The 18,399-nt window shown below is 41.8% G+C and overlaps 1 protein-coding gene across 2 annotated transcripts in view; it reads left to right on the top strand.

Annotated features, from left to right (window-relative positions):
- Window positions 1–18,399, top strand: part of LOC119159369 (unconventional myosin-Ie-like) — a 292,958-nt gene that overhangs the window by 261,922 nt on the left and 12,637 nt on the right. For both annotated transcript variants that reach the window (XM_075865081.1, XM_075865080.1), the window contains exons 12-23: window positions 278–445; window positions 711–794; window positions 1,720–1,976; window positions 3,262–3,343; window positions 3,885–3,991; window positions 4,513–4,611; window positions 5,624–5,768; window positions 9,232–9,346; window positions 12,598–12,767; window positions 13,253–13,312; window positions 15,509–15,594; window positions 16,520–16,669. In XM_075865081.1, the coding sequence (XP_075721196.1) occupies window positions 278–445; window positions 711–794; window positions 1,720–1,976; window positions 3,262–3,343; window positions 3,885–3,991; window positions 4,513–4,611; window positions 5,624–5,768; window positions 9,232–9,346; window positions 12,598–12,767; window positions 13,253–13,312; window positions 15,509–15,594; window positions 16,520–16,669 (1,523 nt within the window). The remainder of the gene's footprint in view (window positions 1–277; window positions 446–710; window positions 795–1,719; window positions 1,977–3,261; window positions 3,344–3,884; window positions 3,992–4,512; window positions 4,612–5,623; window positions 5,769–9,231; window positions 9,347–12,597; window positions 12,768–13,252; window positions 13,313–15,508; window positions 15,595–16,519; window positions 16,670–18,399) is intronic.

Genomic DNA, 18,399 nt, shown 5'->3' with positions numbered 1-18,399 from the left:
ATTTATAACTAAAAGTAAATAAGTATTAATTTGTTAAATGAGCTAAATTTAAAATTTTAGCGTTGTAATAACATTTTAATGCTGTAAGTGGCACTACCGTCGTTATTGGAGCAGGCCAATGGCGCAGACGCGCGCGCATCACAGCTGATCGGGCCGACCATCGGCATCTGATTGCAGGGCGTTATATGTTTAGCAGTTCATTGGAGTGATCTTAGACTACCTTCGCTGGCTCCAATATGAACTTGTGTATATTGCTTTGTCCTGCCGCACGGCGCAGATTATCAACAACGCCATGCAGACCACAGCTGGCGAGCTCAACGTCGGCATTTTGGACATCTACGGCTTCGAAATTTTTCAACGAAACGGCTTCGAGCAATTCTGCATCAATTACGTGAACGAGAAGCTGCAGCAAATTTTCATCGAGCTCACTCTGAAAGCTGAACAGGTGATGTACTACTACTTTCTTACGATGTGTGAGCTTACGCGCGTTTACTAATTCACTTGGTTTAGCCGACTTCGCTCAGCGGATTTTACTTTTAAGTAATATGATTACTAATTAACGGCTGTCAGTAGCGTGCTTCGATTTCTTATCTATCTTGTTTGCATTGTTCATTAAAACATTTACAGGCGCTACAATACATTCACTGTTATCATTATTTTCCTGGCATGCAATAATGTGCGCCAAAATCACTTTTTTTTTCGATTTTCAGGAAGAGTATGTTCAAGAAGGAATTCAGTGGAAGGCAATTGACTACTTCAACAACAAGGTTGTCTGCGACCTTATTGAAAGCAAGGTAACACGCTACTCGCCTGTAAATATTAGCAAACAGACTAATGATAAGCTAGTTGGGAGTTCATATTGTACAACGTTGCTAATAACAGACATTATTTGTGTCTTCTGTATTCTTGCAGTTGTTTGATAAATTCTGCTTGCGTTCCTTGTATGGCACTGTTTACACTGCTGTAGAACACTGTGAAGTTAACATAGCCATATCAGCATTGTTTTTAGCTGTGTGCTTGGTTTTAAGGCAGAAGACAATTTCATTGGGTACCATATAAGCTATTGGCTTTTATCGTATCAAGGAGTTTCAGCCTATTTGTAAATGACCTTGTTGGAATGTTGGCATCCAGTCTCCACGACCATTGATGTACAGGGAAAAACTATTGAAGAAATATTGCGTCATCTGTCATTTGTGTGTATGTGAGCAACTTAGCCTACACTGCTCTGCGACTGCTGCTTCTTCAGCAGTTATATGCAGTTTATGTTGTTTGTGCTTGCATTTTATTTTCTATCCTTCGTTTATACGAACATGGTGCTACCGCCCCTCTTGTTGCGTCTTTTGAGTGTGGTACTGAACGTGACATGATTATACATCTTATTGAGGTGAAATGCTTATATGTATAATAGTACATTGCGGTGGAGCAGTGGGTATACGGTGCTCGGCTCCTGGCGCGAAGGTCGTGGGATCGAATCCCGGCAGTGACGGCCCCATTTTCATTGGAGGCGAGAGTGTTTGAGGCCCTTGTGCCTAGATTTTGGTCTACGTTCAAGAACCTCAGGTGGTCTAAATTTCCTGAGCCCACCACTATGGTATCTGTCATAATCATATGGTGGCTTTGGGATGTTAAACCCCCAAAATTAAATTTATTTTTATTGTCCTTTTGGTCACTTCCCTCAACATTTTGCTCCGTGTTCTATTCCACCGGTGTGCACGTCAGGTTCCCCCGGGAGTGTTCTCTGTGCTTGATGACATCTGTGCCACGATGCACGCCACGGGTGAAGGAGTGGACGCGCAGTTGTGTCAGAAGCTCTCGCACCAAGTTGGCAACCATCCACATTTTCAACTGACTGGCGGCACTGGATTCGCCGTCCACCATTACGCGGGCAAGGTCACCTATGATGCAGACGGCATGTGCGAAAAAAACCGGGATGTCCTGTTTCCAGACGTCGTCCTCGTCATGCAGAGCAGTTCCAAGTGAGTGACCTGCAATATGGCTGATACGCAGGCTCAGAGGAGCATGGAGGTTTGGAGTAATAAAAACTAATTGAAGATGGAATATCCAGCAATGTACCATCTTCAATGACTTTTCATCACTTCCAGCAGTGGAGCTACGTGGCAGTGGTATTGGTTACTTGGCAATAATTACAATGCTCCCACTCTTGGTAAAGTGTTGTTGGCTGAATGATGGCAGTATGACATGGGCACCTTAGATTGCATGTAGGGCCGATCTGGACGAGATTTCTCGATCGTGATTGTCAGCTGACAAAGCGGGCATTTGCTGCTAACTTGGTCGTGTGACCTCAGTGTTTGGCCATCGTCCAGAGAAGACGTGAGCAATAGATGGGGGCTTATAGTCGCCATAAATGCACTCTATGCTAATGTAATGAATTATTTGTCGTTAAATAAGAATGATACTGAAGATAACATGTTTCTGAAACTTTTGTGAAAAATGATGCTGAATGAAAAAAAAAAAAAAAAAGAGGAAGGCAACTTTGGCTTTCATTTTGTTTACTAACAATAAGAGATGCCGGCATTGCCAATGAAAGGAGCATACTGTTTCAAGAAACTACCAGAATAAATTGGGGGTAAATTTAAGGGCTCATTTTCCATGTTAGACACAAATACAAAGATTAATGAGGTCTGTATTTATTGTCTATTAATTGTTAATACCAGTATAAATTTACATCTATGTCTTGCTTTCTAGAGGCCTTTAATATTTTTTATAGTTTCTATTGCATGTTAGTTTGGTCTTATTTTGGCACAAATGGAGATGTTTGGCTTATGTTTCAGCATATTGTGCTGCTACAACTTGAGCCTAGCATCTATTGGTGTATTTCTTGGTTGTACGAAATGAATTTTATTGCATTCTACTCTTGAAGTGTGATAGTGTGAACTGGTCATTTGTTCTCACTTTTCAACACGTCTGCTGTTACATTTAATTAGATCACAAAATTTCAGCATTGTGTCATATATTAATGAAAATATTTGTGTTAGTAAAAAAACTTTGGCATTCTTGTTTATATGTGAGTAGACTTTTTCTTATTTAAATCGAGAAGAGTTTACTATCCATGCCTGCTGCTATTCAGCACTCATTTCTTTGGTGTTCTCTTATTAAGAGAACTGAGGCAAATTGTGGGCACTTATGCGGTCAATCTTCATTACCCATACACGTTCAACAATATTTATTTTTAATATTCAGCAAAATCTGGACCTGACATTTTAAATATTGAAAAATGAATAATATCTCTTTCTTCCACAGTTCATTCATCAAGAGTCTTTTTCCTGAGAACGTAACTGGGACAGTCAAGGGAAGACCTACGACAGCTGGTTCAAAGATCAAGGTTTGTTACGAATCATTTGATTCTCAACAGAAAGGTGCAGACGAGCTCCAAAAAGATTGTTATAAGAGCCAAAAGCTTCCAGCCTCCTATTGAAACCAACAACCTGCCATTTACCAATCGGCTACCAATGAATAATGTTTTCAATCTGTCTATGTACCTAAATTCAAGTGCCTATTCATGAAAGAGGTCTAGGTACAAAGTTAGTCTAATGTTCTCTACCTTGGCATTTCGTAATCATTGGTTTGTTTTGGGACATAAAATGAGAGAACTTGTGTTGCCGAGACAATTTCGCTCAAATTTTTCAGGGCTAGCAATTTCAGTTTGTTGTGATTTTTGTTCGCAGAAAGACCGATGTAAATTCTGTAATTTGGTTTCTTTCAATTACCGGCCAGCCAAAAAAAAAAAGACTCATACATAACATTGTTTTTGATGATAATTTGTGTTACAGATTACAAATTTATCCAAACTTCTTTTTTCCTACCTAGAAATGTTTTATGAGGTGGCTTTAACAAATCAGCATCTTTGCTTTTTCTGTGAATAGAGCCAGGCCAACAAGCTGGTAGAGGCATTGATGAAATGCACGCCACATTACATTCGCTGCATCAAGCCAAACGAAACGAAGAAAGCTCATGACTGGGAAGAAGACAGGTGCGTGGGTTTACTCTTTGTAATACAGTAGACGACTTTCTGCATCTCCATTCATGGACGAATGAGACGCGCACGAAAAATCGCTACGTGAAACACCTTTGCATGTTACGACTCAAAAGTACTCTCACCCTGCCAATGCCAATTATGTGCTTGCCAGAGATGGTGTGAGTCGCAAAATAGGTGTGCGAGCAAGATGCTTGGTAAAAGGAACACTAAAGAATGCAGCTTAGTTAGTCCCAACTTGTTCTTGTTTGAATTATCCATGGCTGTAGATACATAATGTCAACGCATGTGTGCATGCGAGGATGGTACAGTTGGAGTCTTAGAAAAGTTATTCAATAATCCAGCAACAGTAGTTATTGTTTTGAAAAGCAATGGTAGTAGTCTGTAGTTAGATTCGAGCTTTCAAGCATGACACAGTTGTATGTGTCCATTATAAATTATATGTTTGTGTTTACTATGTGCATGTTTGTCCAAGCAGTGAAGTGATGGTTACTGCGCTGTGTATCTCGGTGACCTAGGGTGAAGCACCAAGTCGAGTACCTGGGTCTCAAGGAAAATGTACGTGTGAGGCGAGCTGGATTTGCCTACCGGCGGGTCTTCGACAAGTTCCTGCATCGGTGAGCACAGGCGCTTTTCACAGTAGACACCATCCCCCTACATTGACGACTTCAAGGTTTTTACTAATTACAACTGTATTATGAATTTGTAATGTATAATTACTTCAATTGCAGGTTGGCCCATTTCGTAATAAAGATGAGCAAATTGAGAAATTTGTGTGTGTCACAGTTTTAACACTATTTTCTTTAAGGAATGGTGCCACCATACTTCAACCCAAAATAACAACGAACGAAAAAAACGACAGGCAACCGTGCGGATTTCTTTCTTTTGTTTTTCGCGTTGTTTATTCGCTCAAAGTGGAAGCACACCAACTTGCCCAGTTAAGCGTTCTGTCACTGTGTAAGAAGGGATTTGTAGTGGGTGTTTAAGGCACCCAGACAATTGCCCTTGCTCATGTGAGAAAGCAGAGGACTTCTCACGCTTCCCAAGCTTTCCACACTGTCAGTCAATGCTTGGCACCGAGAAGCCAAAACTGAAAGTCTTTCACATAAGTAAAACAGTATCAAATTATTTGGCTAGAGTACATGAATTTTGAAACATGTCTCATGCTTCCTAGAGCAGTTGACACGTTTGCAAAAAAAAAAAAAGGTCGAAATCACGAATTTGATGGCACCACCCCTCTAATGATCTCATGATCAGCGTAAGGTACATTTGTTCAACATTAGAAAGCAAGTAGGACTACTGCAGCTATAGAGAACAGCTGAAGTGAGAAAATAGTTCTGCATTATCACACACACCTTTTTGACTTAATAATCTGTTGGCTCACCTTGTATAACATTCTTCTGTTCAACTCAAGGCCCCAAGATTGAATCCATGCTATGAATTTGATAGCAAGACAATGATATTAGCTGAGGTTTTCTTTCATGGCAACCTATCTTTGCTAAAGTGCAGCACCTTGCTCATAGTAAAGAGTTATAGAAAGCTTACTTAGGGAAAAACATCGCTGAGCTGAAACATTATCTAGAAGACACTGTGATGTCAGATCTTATACATCCTTTGCCATTTACACAGGTATGCAGTCTTGACCAAAGAGACTTTCCCACAATGGCGGGGAAACATCAAGGAAGGCATACTTCATATTCTCAACAGTGTTGGCATGGACAAAGATCAATATCAGCTTGGGAAGACAAAGGTCTTTATTAAGGCCCCTGAGTCGGTGAGTTGCCTCTTCTCTGCACAGTTACCAGTCATCCTTTGTCTCGCGCTATTTGAACAATAGTTTAACATTAACTTAACGTGTTGTGTCTGAAATCCAACTCCTACAAAACTTTTCTTTTGTTTAATTGTTTACACACAAGCAATATATTACTACTAACGACAAGGGAACTAATGAAAGCCCTAGAAGGAAAGCAAAGAGGCAAAGCCCCTGGTGAGAATAAGGTAACAACAGACCTGCTGAAAGATGGCGGAAAAATTGTGTTGAAAAAACTGCCCACTTTATGTAGAAAGTGTCTCTTGACGAGAAAGGTACCAGAATCTTGGAAGAATGCCAACATTATCTTAATTCATAAGAAAAGAGACGTCAGGGACTTGAAAAATGCAGGTTGATCAGCGTAGTGTTCATTCTCTACTACTATTTATGAAAATAATAGCTAATAGAATTAAGACATCAGAGTTCAGTCAACCAAAGGACCAAGCGGGATTTCGTACAGGCTACTCCACAATAGACTAGCGTATTTACTCGCATAATAGGCTCACTTTTTTTTTTCAGAAAATCTGGCTTGAAGTTAGGGGTGCACCAATCACGCAGGGTAAAGTTTTGGAAAACTTTTTAGACATGGTTCTCGTGCTTTCAACATCTGCACATTTCTCAAGTCAAAGGCGACTTTATCATTTACAAATAATTCAGCATAAAACAAACATACCTACATACCTTTTAATGAACAAGCGAAAACCATCAACTGCTCACACACACTTAAACGCGAAAGTTGTAGGTGTTCCTCCTTTTGCCTTTCGGAATCCGAGTCGGAGAGCCCACATTCATCCTCGCCGAGTGGGGATTCGTTTTTGGTGTCCGAATCATCCGCACCCCACAACATGTCATCGTCACTTGCATCCAATGCGTTCGAGATACCCGTATTCTGGAAGCTTTTCCTGATGGCTTCGTCGAAAGTCGCCTGCCACGCTTCCATGATCCAAGCGCACAGCATTTCCATAGGCGGCCTCTAAATGTTACCACCTGGAGTCAGCTGATGTTGTCCTCTAGCCATCCAGGTGGTGTACGGCCTTGGAACATTGTCCTTGAAAGGCTTATTCAAGGACACGTCCAAATGCTGCAGTATCGATGTGAGGCCGTCTGAAATCACTGCCAGATCTGTGCTCAGCTTCTTTAGCTCATCTCGTATGCGGTCTACTAGGTTCCCATCAAAACTGTCCAAAACAAGCATGGACAGGAACAACAAACCACCCGGCCGCCGGCCCCATACTGTTTTCACCCAATCCACCATAAGTTCCGCGCTCATCCAGCCTTTTTCCGGGACTCTGATGTAGATGCCTTGAGGGAAATTTGCCTTTGGGAGCGTCTTACGTTTAAAAATAGCGTAAGGCGGTAGCTTGCGCCCGTCCGCTGTCACTGCCAGCATTAAGGCGCATCGTTATTTATCAGCGCCAGGCGTTCCGACGATGCCGCTCCGCAGACCTTTTTCCTCCATTGTCGTGTTCCACGGCATATCAAAGCAAAGGAGGTTCTGATCAGCGTTGCTGATCTGGGACAAAATGAAGTCTTTTTGCTGTCGGAGCTTTATAACGAAGTGGTGGAAGTCCACCACTTTGTTTGTCCTCATATGCTGCGGGCAAGCGTTGGCACAAGGTAATCTGCCTTTGCAGGGCGAGGCCAAGGCGCCGCATGAAATGAGTTGTTTATCCAGAGCTGGCTTTGAACTCTTTTGCATCGATGCGCTGTGCTCGGGCTATTCTGTGTGCCTCAGTCTGCACAATATCCAATGACACAGCACAGCCGTCTTGTCGTAGCTCCCGTATATGCCGGACCGTTTGCTCTTCGACGTTCGGATACGTCCCGGTTTTGGCGCTGCGAAAAGCCCATCGTGTCTTCTTCTTCGCCTTAAGTTTTTTCTTGATCCCTCCAGTACCGAATACTGGTTTCTCCAACATTGAAGTGCCTGCTTGCAGCCCGGTTGCTGTGCTCCAGTTCGTACTGCACTACCTTCAGTTTAAATCCAGCCGTGTAGCTTGTGTACTTCCCCATGGTGGAACCAAAGTTGAATATACAACCACAACATATGCACACCGCTTGCAAAATGGCGTATCTTTCTTTTTCTCTGATGGGGGTGATGGCGATCAAGCTCCCGTCGTTGTAAACGTGACCTCCAAGGAGCGCGGCGATTTGGGGGGTATCAGTGATTGATGGAACAGCCTTTTTTTTCTGCTCATAGACGCTTTTTTTTTTTTTTTCAAGTTTTATTTTGACAAACACGTTGGTTAGGTCGTTACACTGTGAAATTTTTTTATTTGCTCGTCGATTTGCCTCCTTTTTTCTTCAGGGTACAGGGACTGCGTTCCAACTGTACCGCTGGGGGGTAGAATCGTTTCCGATCGCGGCCAAGTTCAGGGTGCGCCTGTTATGCATGGAATTAAAAAAGTAGAATTTTCCACAACCATACTAGGAGTGTGCCAATCATGTGATCGTGCCAATTATGCACGTAAATACGGTATATACATACTATCAGTCAGGTATTAGATAAATGCGCAGAATACAAACAACCCCGACACATAGCCTTCATAAATTACGAGAAGGCGTTTGACTCAGTCGAGACATCAGCAGTGATGCAGGCACTACTGAATTAGGACATCGACAAAGCCTACACAAACATAGTGGATGGAATCTACAGCGGATCCACAGCCACCATAGTTGTCCATAAAAAAAATGATCGACCAACTAACCCAACAAGTATCATTACTGTTGTCTCCATAAAAAAAAAAAAAATGATCTACCAACTAACCCAACAAGTATCATTACTGTTGATGTGGGTCTATGGAATCATTTGTCACGAGAGGAGAAAGTGATTTTAACGGACTTCGAATTTTGATTGTATGTTTCCTGCTGTGTACAGCAATATAATGTTTGGCTCATGTGCTTCTAGGCGCTTCTACCACCAATCAGCAGAATTTTCTGATCATGTTAAAATGTGTTGTAGAGCCCTTTAATACCTAACGAATGAATCATAGCACACAATAAAACTAACACAAATAAAAAGCACAATACCAGTCAGTGCGGGCACTACGATGGCTTCTTTATTTAGTACCATGTACCAGTAGTGCCCGTAGTATCTGGTACTACTGGTTTATCATACTGTGTTTTATATTTTTGTTTGTTTCATTTCCTGGTACAGTGGCTTTGTTCCTCACACTAAGTTTAACTTGTTTTATAGTTATACTCTGTTTTTTGTGGTGATTGTAGTATTATTGTGTATGAATCACTGTTTACCCTCCTGTTATCATACAGCTGTGCACTGTGTAAGTAATGTTTTTGCCTTGTGGTAGTAGGTAAGTTACTACAGGTTATCTTTTGTGCAATAAGTGTGTCAGTAAAGGCTCCTGAAGGAACACTTACCATAATTGAAGAATAATTGCTATTGTTTCATGTTCATCATTTTACACAGCTGTTCCTACTGGAAGAAATGAGGGAGCGGCGGTATGATAAGCATGCCCGAGTCATTCAGAAGGCATTCAAGAAGTACTTTGCCAGGCAGCAGTACCTCAAGCAAAAACAGAAAGGTAGTAGATGCTGACTTGGCCACACTCTTAAACATTTTCTAAATTTATGAAAAATATGTCGGAAGAGTGTCTGTGTGTATACATTGTTCAATGTGTATAGTAAGTACATACTTGTCATTCTAGTTACATGTAATTCTTTTATAAGGTCACTAAAAAGTAAAACAAGTTATCGCATATCAGTAAAGTACAACTCCCAAAACACCACTTTTACCACGGCATGCGGCTGTAAGTGAGAAAACGCGTAAAAAGAAAATGCAGGTGGAGACGCCACCTTGAGATTCCTGCATCAAACACCGTAATGTAGTAAATTTTGAGGGAGTCTACTGGCTCCTGCATAGCTTCTACTCGATAAAAATGAAGCACATTGTCATCTTTGGGTGCCGTAGACCTAGCATACAAAGTTTTGGAAAATTTCATTGTGCCAATGTCGCAAAAATACAAAAAATACGTTTTAGAATTTATTACTTCATGCACAAAGATTTTTTGGGGAATTTTGAAAATGAAACTTCAACCTTTGTTTTCTCCATCAATAATGAACTTACGGCATTAGATGTCTCAGAGTGCAGTTTATCAATCTAAACCAAGTCATTTTTGCTCTTTAGTGTCGCTTTAACTGCAAACTATTTCACCATATCTTGTGAACTTGTAATCTAATCTTGCCACATTGTCTATGGTGGAAAGTTAAAGGAGTGGTCAATCCTTCTACTTGAAGGGACACTGAAGAGGCTGTGAATTCGCGAATTTATTGCGAATTCAGTATCTGCAATCGCTTACAACATGTCTATGGAGGTTTTTTTCGCGAGGTTCAATTAAACAAAGGCATTATAAGCGAGTAAACTTTGACCAAGGGAATTCTCCCCGCCCTCTTCTGGCACGCATGCGCTCTAGGGGCGGAGCAGGGGAGAGACAAACTCTTGGGGAGGTGACGTCATCGTCAGGGTCGAGCCGCCACCCAGCAGGCAACTTTGCGCCGGGCTGCCTGCGTCGCTCAGTCAGCTCAGCTTGTTTACTTCGCGGTTGTGCCTTGTTTCTTCTGCAATCTGCTGCCTGGCGAAGCATGAGTTCTGCCAGATCGTAGGGATTTCTCGCCATTGCACCATTCTCTTCTGATTACAGATTTGCGCCATTCGACATTCAGTAATTGTGTTTTTGCAAGGTTGAAGTGGACTCGTGATGCGGACTTGCAATCGAAATGAGGTCGCTGTTCACAAGTTTCCTCAGGATCAGAAGATGGCTGCGAATTGGATCGCTGAAGTTAAAAGAAAATACTTCAAACCTACGAGATGAAGTGCGCAGTGGTGGTCGCGAATTTGCCGCATTTCGAGGCAGCATTTGCACGCAGTGTGAGCATGAGCGCGTATGGCGAAACACGGGTACTAAGATATCGGTAGGCATAATCTAAATCGGCTATTCTAAACAATAGTCGCATGCTCCTAGCACAGCTCATATACTGTTATCATTTTAACACATTGTCACTGTAGTACTAGGCAGAATTTAGAAAAAGCAACAATATTAAAAAAAACATAACTGCAATATATGAGCCAAACTATTATTGTTTGCAATTTTCAGCACAGCACACAGTACATGTCACCAAAGAGCGGCACTCCTCTGGCTCTTTTTTTTTTTTTTTCGTTTCTCGCAGTAGCATACTGACTCATCGCATGTGCTTTGCCCGCTGCGGAGTATGATACTGACTACATTAGCAACGCTGCATTCTGAGCTGTGAAATCGACGACGAACAGCTGATGTTTCTGCACGCTACCCGTGCCTAGTACGAACCGTGCTAACACGCAGCTAAAAGCGAGTGCGGATGCTGTTTCTTATCGAATTTGGTATCAACTGTTATCAGTGGATACCAAATTCGATACGAAACAAATGATATGCTTATGCCTATCATTTGTAACAGTTTACAACAGTGAAATTAAGCACAGGCATGCATCTTATATGTGCAAGTCTATGTCCGACGCCGGTAAAGGTTGGCACTCGCTTTTTTGCGCCGTTTCAGGCGTCGCCCTTAAAGTGGCGACTTGCTCGAACATACACGGATGAACATCGAACTAGGTCTCACCAATTGGTCCGACTTTCACAGTTTGCCATACTTACAGCAACTACCCATTTCAACAGATAAACACGGCATTGACTGCCGGCAAGCGCAGTCAGCTGTCTTTGCCTTCCTGGCAGTGACGTCATGGAGCTTCGATCAATTATAGCGGCGGCATGACTTGTGATGGTAGCCACGGCGCTTGTTGCTTGTTTTCGGCAAAATAAAGTTATTTGCATTGATTTATGCAAATTTTCCACTTGATTTTCGAGTTTGCCGCACGAAATTACGTATCATGCAACCACAATTTCGTTTTTTTTAAGTGTTTCAGTGTCCCTTTAAACATCCCAAAGCGATGGTGTGGCTATTAGCAGTTGATGGTTCCAGATTAACTTTCAGGGAATGGGCTTATCTTTTTTCAAACTGAATCAGGTATGTAATAATGCTGAATGTGAATGAGATGAAATATTGAAATCTTTTCAAAGATTTCACAAATAATATAGTGTGATTTCCGCCGTTATGAAATCATATGTGGGTATATGTATAGTATTTACATTGGCAAGTATCTGTGATCATGTTGCAGATTATAGAGCATTGCTTTTTAATAGCTTAAGTGCTGTGGAAGCGTGTCTGCATTCGATTCCAATACTCACAAGTCGATCATAAATTGTAGCAGCTTAGCCAGAAGTGTCTGGCAATATAGCATGCTCGAGTACTCGGTATATATTGTTTAATGCTTGTTACTGCAGCCAGTGTTAAATTCTATGGCACTTTGGTTTCAGCTTGCTGACTGATTGTGCACAGTTACAGATTGAAATGCAAAAACCAAATATAACAATATTCGCTGCAATATAACAATCTTTTGAAAATTTGCACACCTTTATTATTTTGAAGCATAGAAGAAGTTTACAGTACAGTAAAAAGCATTTCTTGCACTTCTTTCTGATGAAATCTGGTCAGAAATCGAACCTCTGGCCTTGGTCTTATCGTCAGAACACCACATCGACTGAGCCATCCTGGCAGGTAGAGGATAATTGTAACATATGAATCATATAATATGATTCATTGGTATGCCTTAGTGATCCAAGATATGCAGTGGAAGTAGGACAGGTAGCGGGAAAGGTAGAGGTATATATAACCATATTTTATTTTGCGAGTTTACTGTGTAACACGTCCTCCTCCTGCTTTGGCGACTTTTCTCGTGGAACAGCTGCGGACATCCTGCAAGGTCGCAAAGAGCGCCGTCATCATAGCCTGAACCGCAATTTTGTTGGGGACTACATTGGCCTCGACCACCATCCAGAACTGAGGGTGCTCGTCGGAAAGCGCGAACGAGTGGAGTTTGCTGAAACTGTCCTCAAGTATGATCGTCGTTTCAAGGTGGGCTCAAATAAAGTAACCAGTAGTATACGTACTATTTGATCATGTCTCAGAAGCTCACGTAAACTCGCAATAATTTCATGCGTAATTGCATAGGTCATTGTATATATAAATGGTTTACGGAATGCACTGTCGATGTTGTACCATGTTTCTAGCTTTACAACCTCTTCTGGGGCATGCATCTCACAAAAGCAGGGCCTTCGAAATCGGCATCCATTACTTAGAACTGTCAGTGGCGCGTGAATGTGATGGTCGCCAGTTATGTGTTATGTGTTAGTTTATGTGTTAGGTGACCCTTGCCTATACCTACTCCTAAACGGACATATTTCTTCTGTTTTAGAGGATTTGAATTGCTTTGGTGTATTTGGTCTTGTGACTTGACTAAGCTTCTCTTGGTCACACATTGCAATGAAGTTCACAAACGATTTATTGTGTTTCCTGTTGCCCATTCCTTATATTGCGCTTCTATGGCTTGTTTTTCTAAGCCTGTGAAGAGGGACCTGATCTTGACTCCCAAGTCACTATTTCTTATTGGCCGAGAAAAGGTAAGTGAATACCGTACTTTATGCTTTTGTTTCCTTAGGTATCGCACTTAATACTTGACTCTGGTAAGAAAGCAGCCATTCAGTACTTTATAGAGAGATGCGATTAGAAAGTTGCTTTAATCTGTAGCCTAAGATAATGAAATTTTTCCCTTTTGAATAAGGTTTTATGCTGATTTCAATCATGTACTCAGTTTTATAGGAAGTTGAAGAGTTTTCATTTTGTACCATGACAATGTGCAAAATATAGCTTTTTTTGGACAGGCTTCTTCTGCAACTAAATTTTTGTAATTATGAGTCATTAATGACTCGTACTGCTCCACATTAGTTATAGAATGCAAATAACTCTCAAAAACGTGTGTATCGTACATTTAAATGTACAAGGAAAATTCTAATGTGAGATGCTCTGCCCATACTAATTGCTTACTTTAAGTTAATAATATAAATATATATAAATAATATCATGCTTTAAAGAAGGTAATTGCACTTTAACATGTTAAGGAATGTGTGTCAAAAACTTAAATCTTGATCTGGCCATCTGAAGTACCAAGAACATCATGTCAAAACTTAAGATGTCGCTCAAACTTTTATTCGTGAAAAACAGATTTGAAAAGTAGAAGTGAATGCTCATCTATCTCGCAATCATGTAATATTTAAAATGATTTCTTACATTATGAGAGCTTGGGAATCACGGTTATTTTGAGCATGTGGCCTTGGTAAACTACTCATGTGAAATGCAATGGCAAGCAGCCAGGTGACAATATTCAGGGTACTCTAGAAAATGAACTCTTTTTTTTTTTTTTTATAGCCACCTTAGCTTTTTAAAGCCGGTATTAGCCTACTTATAGTTTAACTACAACCTTGAATTTTTTGTCATGAAAGTAGAGGAACTAAACTCGTGAAAGCCATTGAAAACAAAAATGTGTAATAAATTTTAAAAAAACTTGCTTTTTCCGAGTCTCATCCGCCCTTAACTGCTACTAGCATGCATTTTCAGTTTTAGGGGTGGGGCTTTTGAATATTTTTCAAATATAGTTTGCTATTTTATTCAATTCGCACCTGAATTTTGCTATTCAAACGATTCAAACTTCCCGAAGACAAATACAGTCAACGTCATATAATCAATAGCCCCCTTTAAATTTTTAATATGCTTCACCCCACTACATTCTCGTATCGAGGCAAAGCTGCCTTTCAAGCTCTGATGTGGTCGCATATGTATTGACTAGAAAAAAATGTAGGTTCCAACATGGAGATCATAGATGTTGTAGAGATGAGGGGGGGAGGGGGCTCAGTTAATGCTGTTTCGGACCTGAAATTCGGGCAGGAAGTCCGGAAATTTAGACACCTCAGATCTTTAGCATCCGATGTTTCAGATGTTCTTACATATAAACGTCTACAAGGCAAATTTAAAACTTAGGATTTGAAGGAAGCACACGCTTGTCCACCACGTCAAATAGGTGTGTGCAGAAGTTGAAAGAGAAGAGGCTGAGAAAATGGCATCTGTGCCTTTCAAGTGTTGTCGGCCACACATTGGTTGCATCAAATCTTGTTCGTAGACATAATTCAGCTTCCACATTTCCTTATCTTTGATAAGGCAACTGTGAAACACCACCCTTCCAACACTTCACTAACCTAGCTAAAAAACATTTTTTATGTTCCTATCTCATAAGAATATGCATATGAATTCTCTCCAACTTATTTTTTCTGCAATTTTGCTTTGAAATATTCAAAAATATTCTTGAAATATTAGATTTGGTTCGCGCTCGCGCTTCGATATTCGAATTCACCTGGCATCCAGAATTTCGCTATTCACACAGCTCTGGGGTTTTTTTTTTTTTTTCGTCCTTTCTTGTAAGTGAATTGGTTATTACTGCGTGTTGTGTGTGAGCCCGTATGTCCCAACCTGGGGCATTGTGGATGAGGAAGACTATGAACACTATAAGGTCGATTGCATGTGTGGCGAAAAGGAGTTGCTGATAAATATTGCCACACATAAAAAAAAAAACAGTTCTGCACGTCAAAAGGCTGCGCCTTTCTACATACTCCTTGTCGCATACCTAGTAGCCACTGCTAAGCATTGTTCCATAGAGTGTAGCTGGCTGTTTGTATGTCCTATGGAGTAGTGGATGCCACAACTTATGCAAACCTAAGGAAAGCACTATGTTTGCCTGCATTTTATAATTTTTTTACAACTTTCAGATTAAGAAAGGAAATGACAAGGGTAAAATCAAGGAGGTCATTAAACGCAAGATTGACCTCGAGAACATTTCTCAGGTGACAACAAGGTAAGCAACGACATCTGCCATTTATACAGGTACAGTACTCGCAGATTGATGGGCAATTTCTTTTCAAATATAGCGACTGTTATGACCAATTGTTTGTGATAGCTTTCCCATGTTTCTGCAAAGTATGTGCTAGACTTTTTCGATATCTTAGGTGAAGGAGGCAGTTGCCTTCCCCTTCACTTATCCTTTCGCCCCCATGCACAGGCCTGTGGATCTGATGTAAATGCTCAAGTCAAAATTACACATGACTCGAACCTCGAACTGGCCCCGCCGCAGTGGTCTAGTGGCTATGGTACTCGGCTACTGACCCACAGGTCGCGGGACCGAATCCCGGCTGCGGCGGCTGCATTTTCGAGAAAGAAGAAAATGCTGTAGGCCCGTGTGCTTAGATTTGGGCGCACGTTATTAAAGAACCCCAGGCTGTCGAAATTTCCGGAGCCCTCCACTACAGCGTCTCTCGTAATCATATGGTAGTTTTGGGATGTTAAACCCCTCATATCAAATCACATGACTTGAACTGTAGACACTGACAATGAAAGTATGTGCACTGCTTATTTTCGGGCTTCAATCCATTAGTGCGGTACATACGTGTACTGTGTGCTTGCTCAGCACGTGAGCAATAGCCATAAGCTCATCTTTTGATTATTTGGGTTCAAAATAAGAAGATAACTAACTTATTAAGTTTTTTTTAAGTAATTCTTTTCAAAGTTTCAACTTTGAAAACAGCACCCCAGTCATATTTTTGGCTTGGACACTATGTTTGTTGCTTTTATAAAACCATTCACTCTCTGCGTGCTGTATATTCAGCACCCAAAGCAGGTGTATGTGTGTGGCCAGGATATGGTCAAAACATCAAAAGGAAAGTGTGGACAGTGACAGAAAAATGGGGTCTAATACGAACATTCTGCCCTTTGTCTTTCTGCAGCACTCGTCAGGATGACTTCTTAGTGTTGCAAGTGAGGAATGAGTACGACACCTTTATTGAGTCTGTCTTCAAGACTGAGTTCCTCTTCATGCTCGACAAGAAAGTTCGGGAAAAGTGCCAACGGCCTTTGAACCTGCACTTCTCTGACAAGTAGGTTGACATTCTTTTTTTTTTTCTGTTGGTTTCTTGTGTTGAATAAAATACTCATAAGTGCATATATGCATTCTCGCATACCTGGTGTATGTCATCAAGTACAGATTAGGTAAAGGGGCCCTTTAAAACTCTTTCAGCATGATCAGAAAGCATTGCCAATCGTTAATCGAGAATCCTGAGAACATGCAAGCCAAGCATCGTAGCACGCCACGCAGCCTGAAATTTACAGTCAATTTTTAAATTCGGGCGGAAATCGTCCCCTTCTCTCCGCAATTAATACTATAAACACAAAGTCCACGGCCACTGGCTGATTTGAGCACCGTGAACTAGGTTGTTACCGTGGCTGCTACAGGAAGCGCTGATGTGCTTACACATGCACTCGTGATCACCTTAAAAGTAAGCCATGCTTTTGAAGAAAAAACAAAGTGCCCAAAGTCATCACGCGTGCTGACAAAGGAACTTTTTGTCTCCTTGTAACCATTCTCCGTACGTAAGTTTTCGCCCGCTCGCTAGTGTGAAAGGAGAGAAAAAGTGCTTGAAGGCTGTAACTAATCCCTGTAACTCCTCTAGTACTGGACGGATTCAAAAAAATTTTGTGGCAGTTAATACGAGAGGCAATAAGTGGTTCTAATAAAGCCATTTGACAATTATTTGTAAAAGTTTCACAGGGTTCCTTTAAGCTTAATGATGAGAAACCAATACTGTTCTAGGTGTATTGCATCATTCATGCCCACTTTCAGCATCACAACGCAAGATAATGCAAAGAGAATGTCACAAAAGTGTAGCAGGAATCTAAAGCAAGAATAGAAAAAAATCAGAGGAGGGGTACATTGAAGGCCGGCATTGCGTCTGTTCCAATGGCTAGATTATGTTATAGTTGTAGCGAAGCCTCCGAACTCTGAAATGGGTCGAACTCTTGAGTACCTCCTAGTGGGGCTACCCAACAAGGACGCCACTCGCGCTGAAAGTCCGTGCTTGGCCGTGACTGTCGATATTTTGTATGTATGCTCGCTGGTTGCCGGCTAATAAACGCCTTAACAAATTGGTGGAGGTGCAGCGGGTATGCCCACTACGTATGTTGACGTAACCCCTCAGCCTCAGCTTCAGTCCACCATGCAGCCACCGTTCCGTCCATCGGCCTTCACGACATGGGTGAGACCTACCCCGGTGAACAGATGGCGCACACCCGACAACCGGCCAATCTGCTTTGCCTGTGGTTACGCCGGTCACGTAGCCCGTTATTGCCATCGCGTACAGCCGGCTCCGATTTCTTCACCTGTTGCTAGCCAACTCAGCCGTCCTTATCACAAAGAACCGCCCTCCATGCCACCTCGGTCCCGCCCAGGTCCATCTCGAAGATCGCCGTCTCCACGACGTTGTTCCCTGTCCCCCATGCGGCCAAGTGCGGCTGCTCATGAGCGAGAAAACTAGTCGTCGCAGTCCCCGAGGCAAGGACTGCCACGCTATCGCAATGTGAAAGCCCTCAAAGCAGCCCCTCAAATGTCATTGACGTGCTTGTGGACGGTGTTTGTGCATCGGCTCTTATTGACATTGGAGCTGCCGTATCAGTTATGGACGAAAAGCTCTGCCGCTTACTTCGAATAGTGACGACGCCACTTTCTGGGTTGTCCCTCCGTACCGCAAGTTTGCATCGTATTCATCCTACAGCAGGGTGCACAGCTCGCGTTGTCATTCAGGACGTTCTGTATGTTGCCCAGTTCATCATC

The sequence above is a fragment of the Rhipicephalus microplus genome, chromosome 1 (assembly GCF_043290135.1).
Source record: "Rhipicephalus microplus isolate Deutch F79 chromosome 1, USDA_Rmic, whole genome shotgun sequence".
NCBI lineage: Eukaryota > Metazoa > Arthropoda > Arachnida > Ixodida > Ixodidae > Rhipicephalus > Rhipicephalus microplus.
This window is presented reverse-complemented; position numbering and strand designations above follow the sequence as displayed.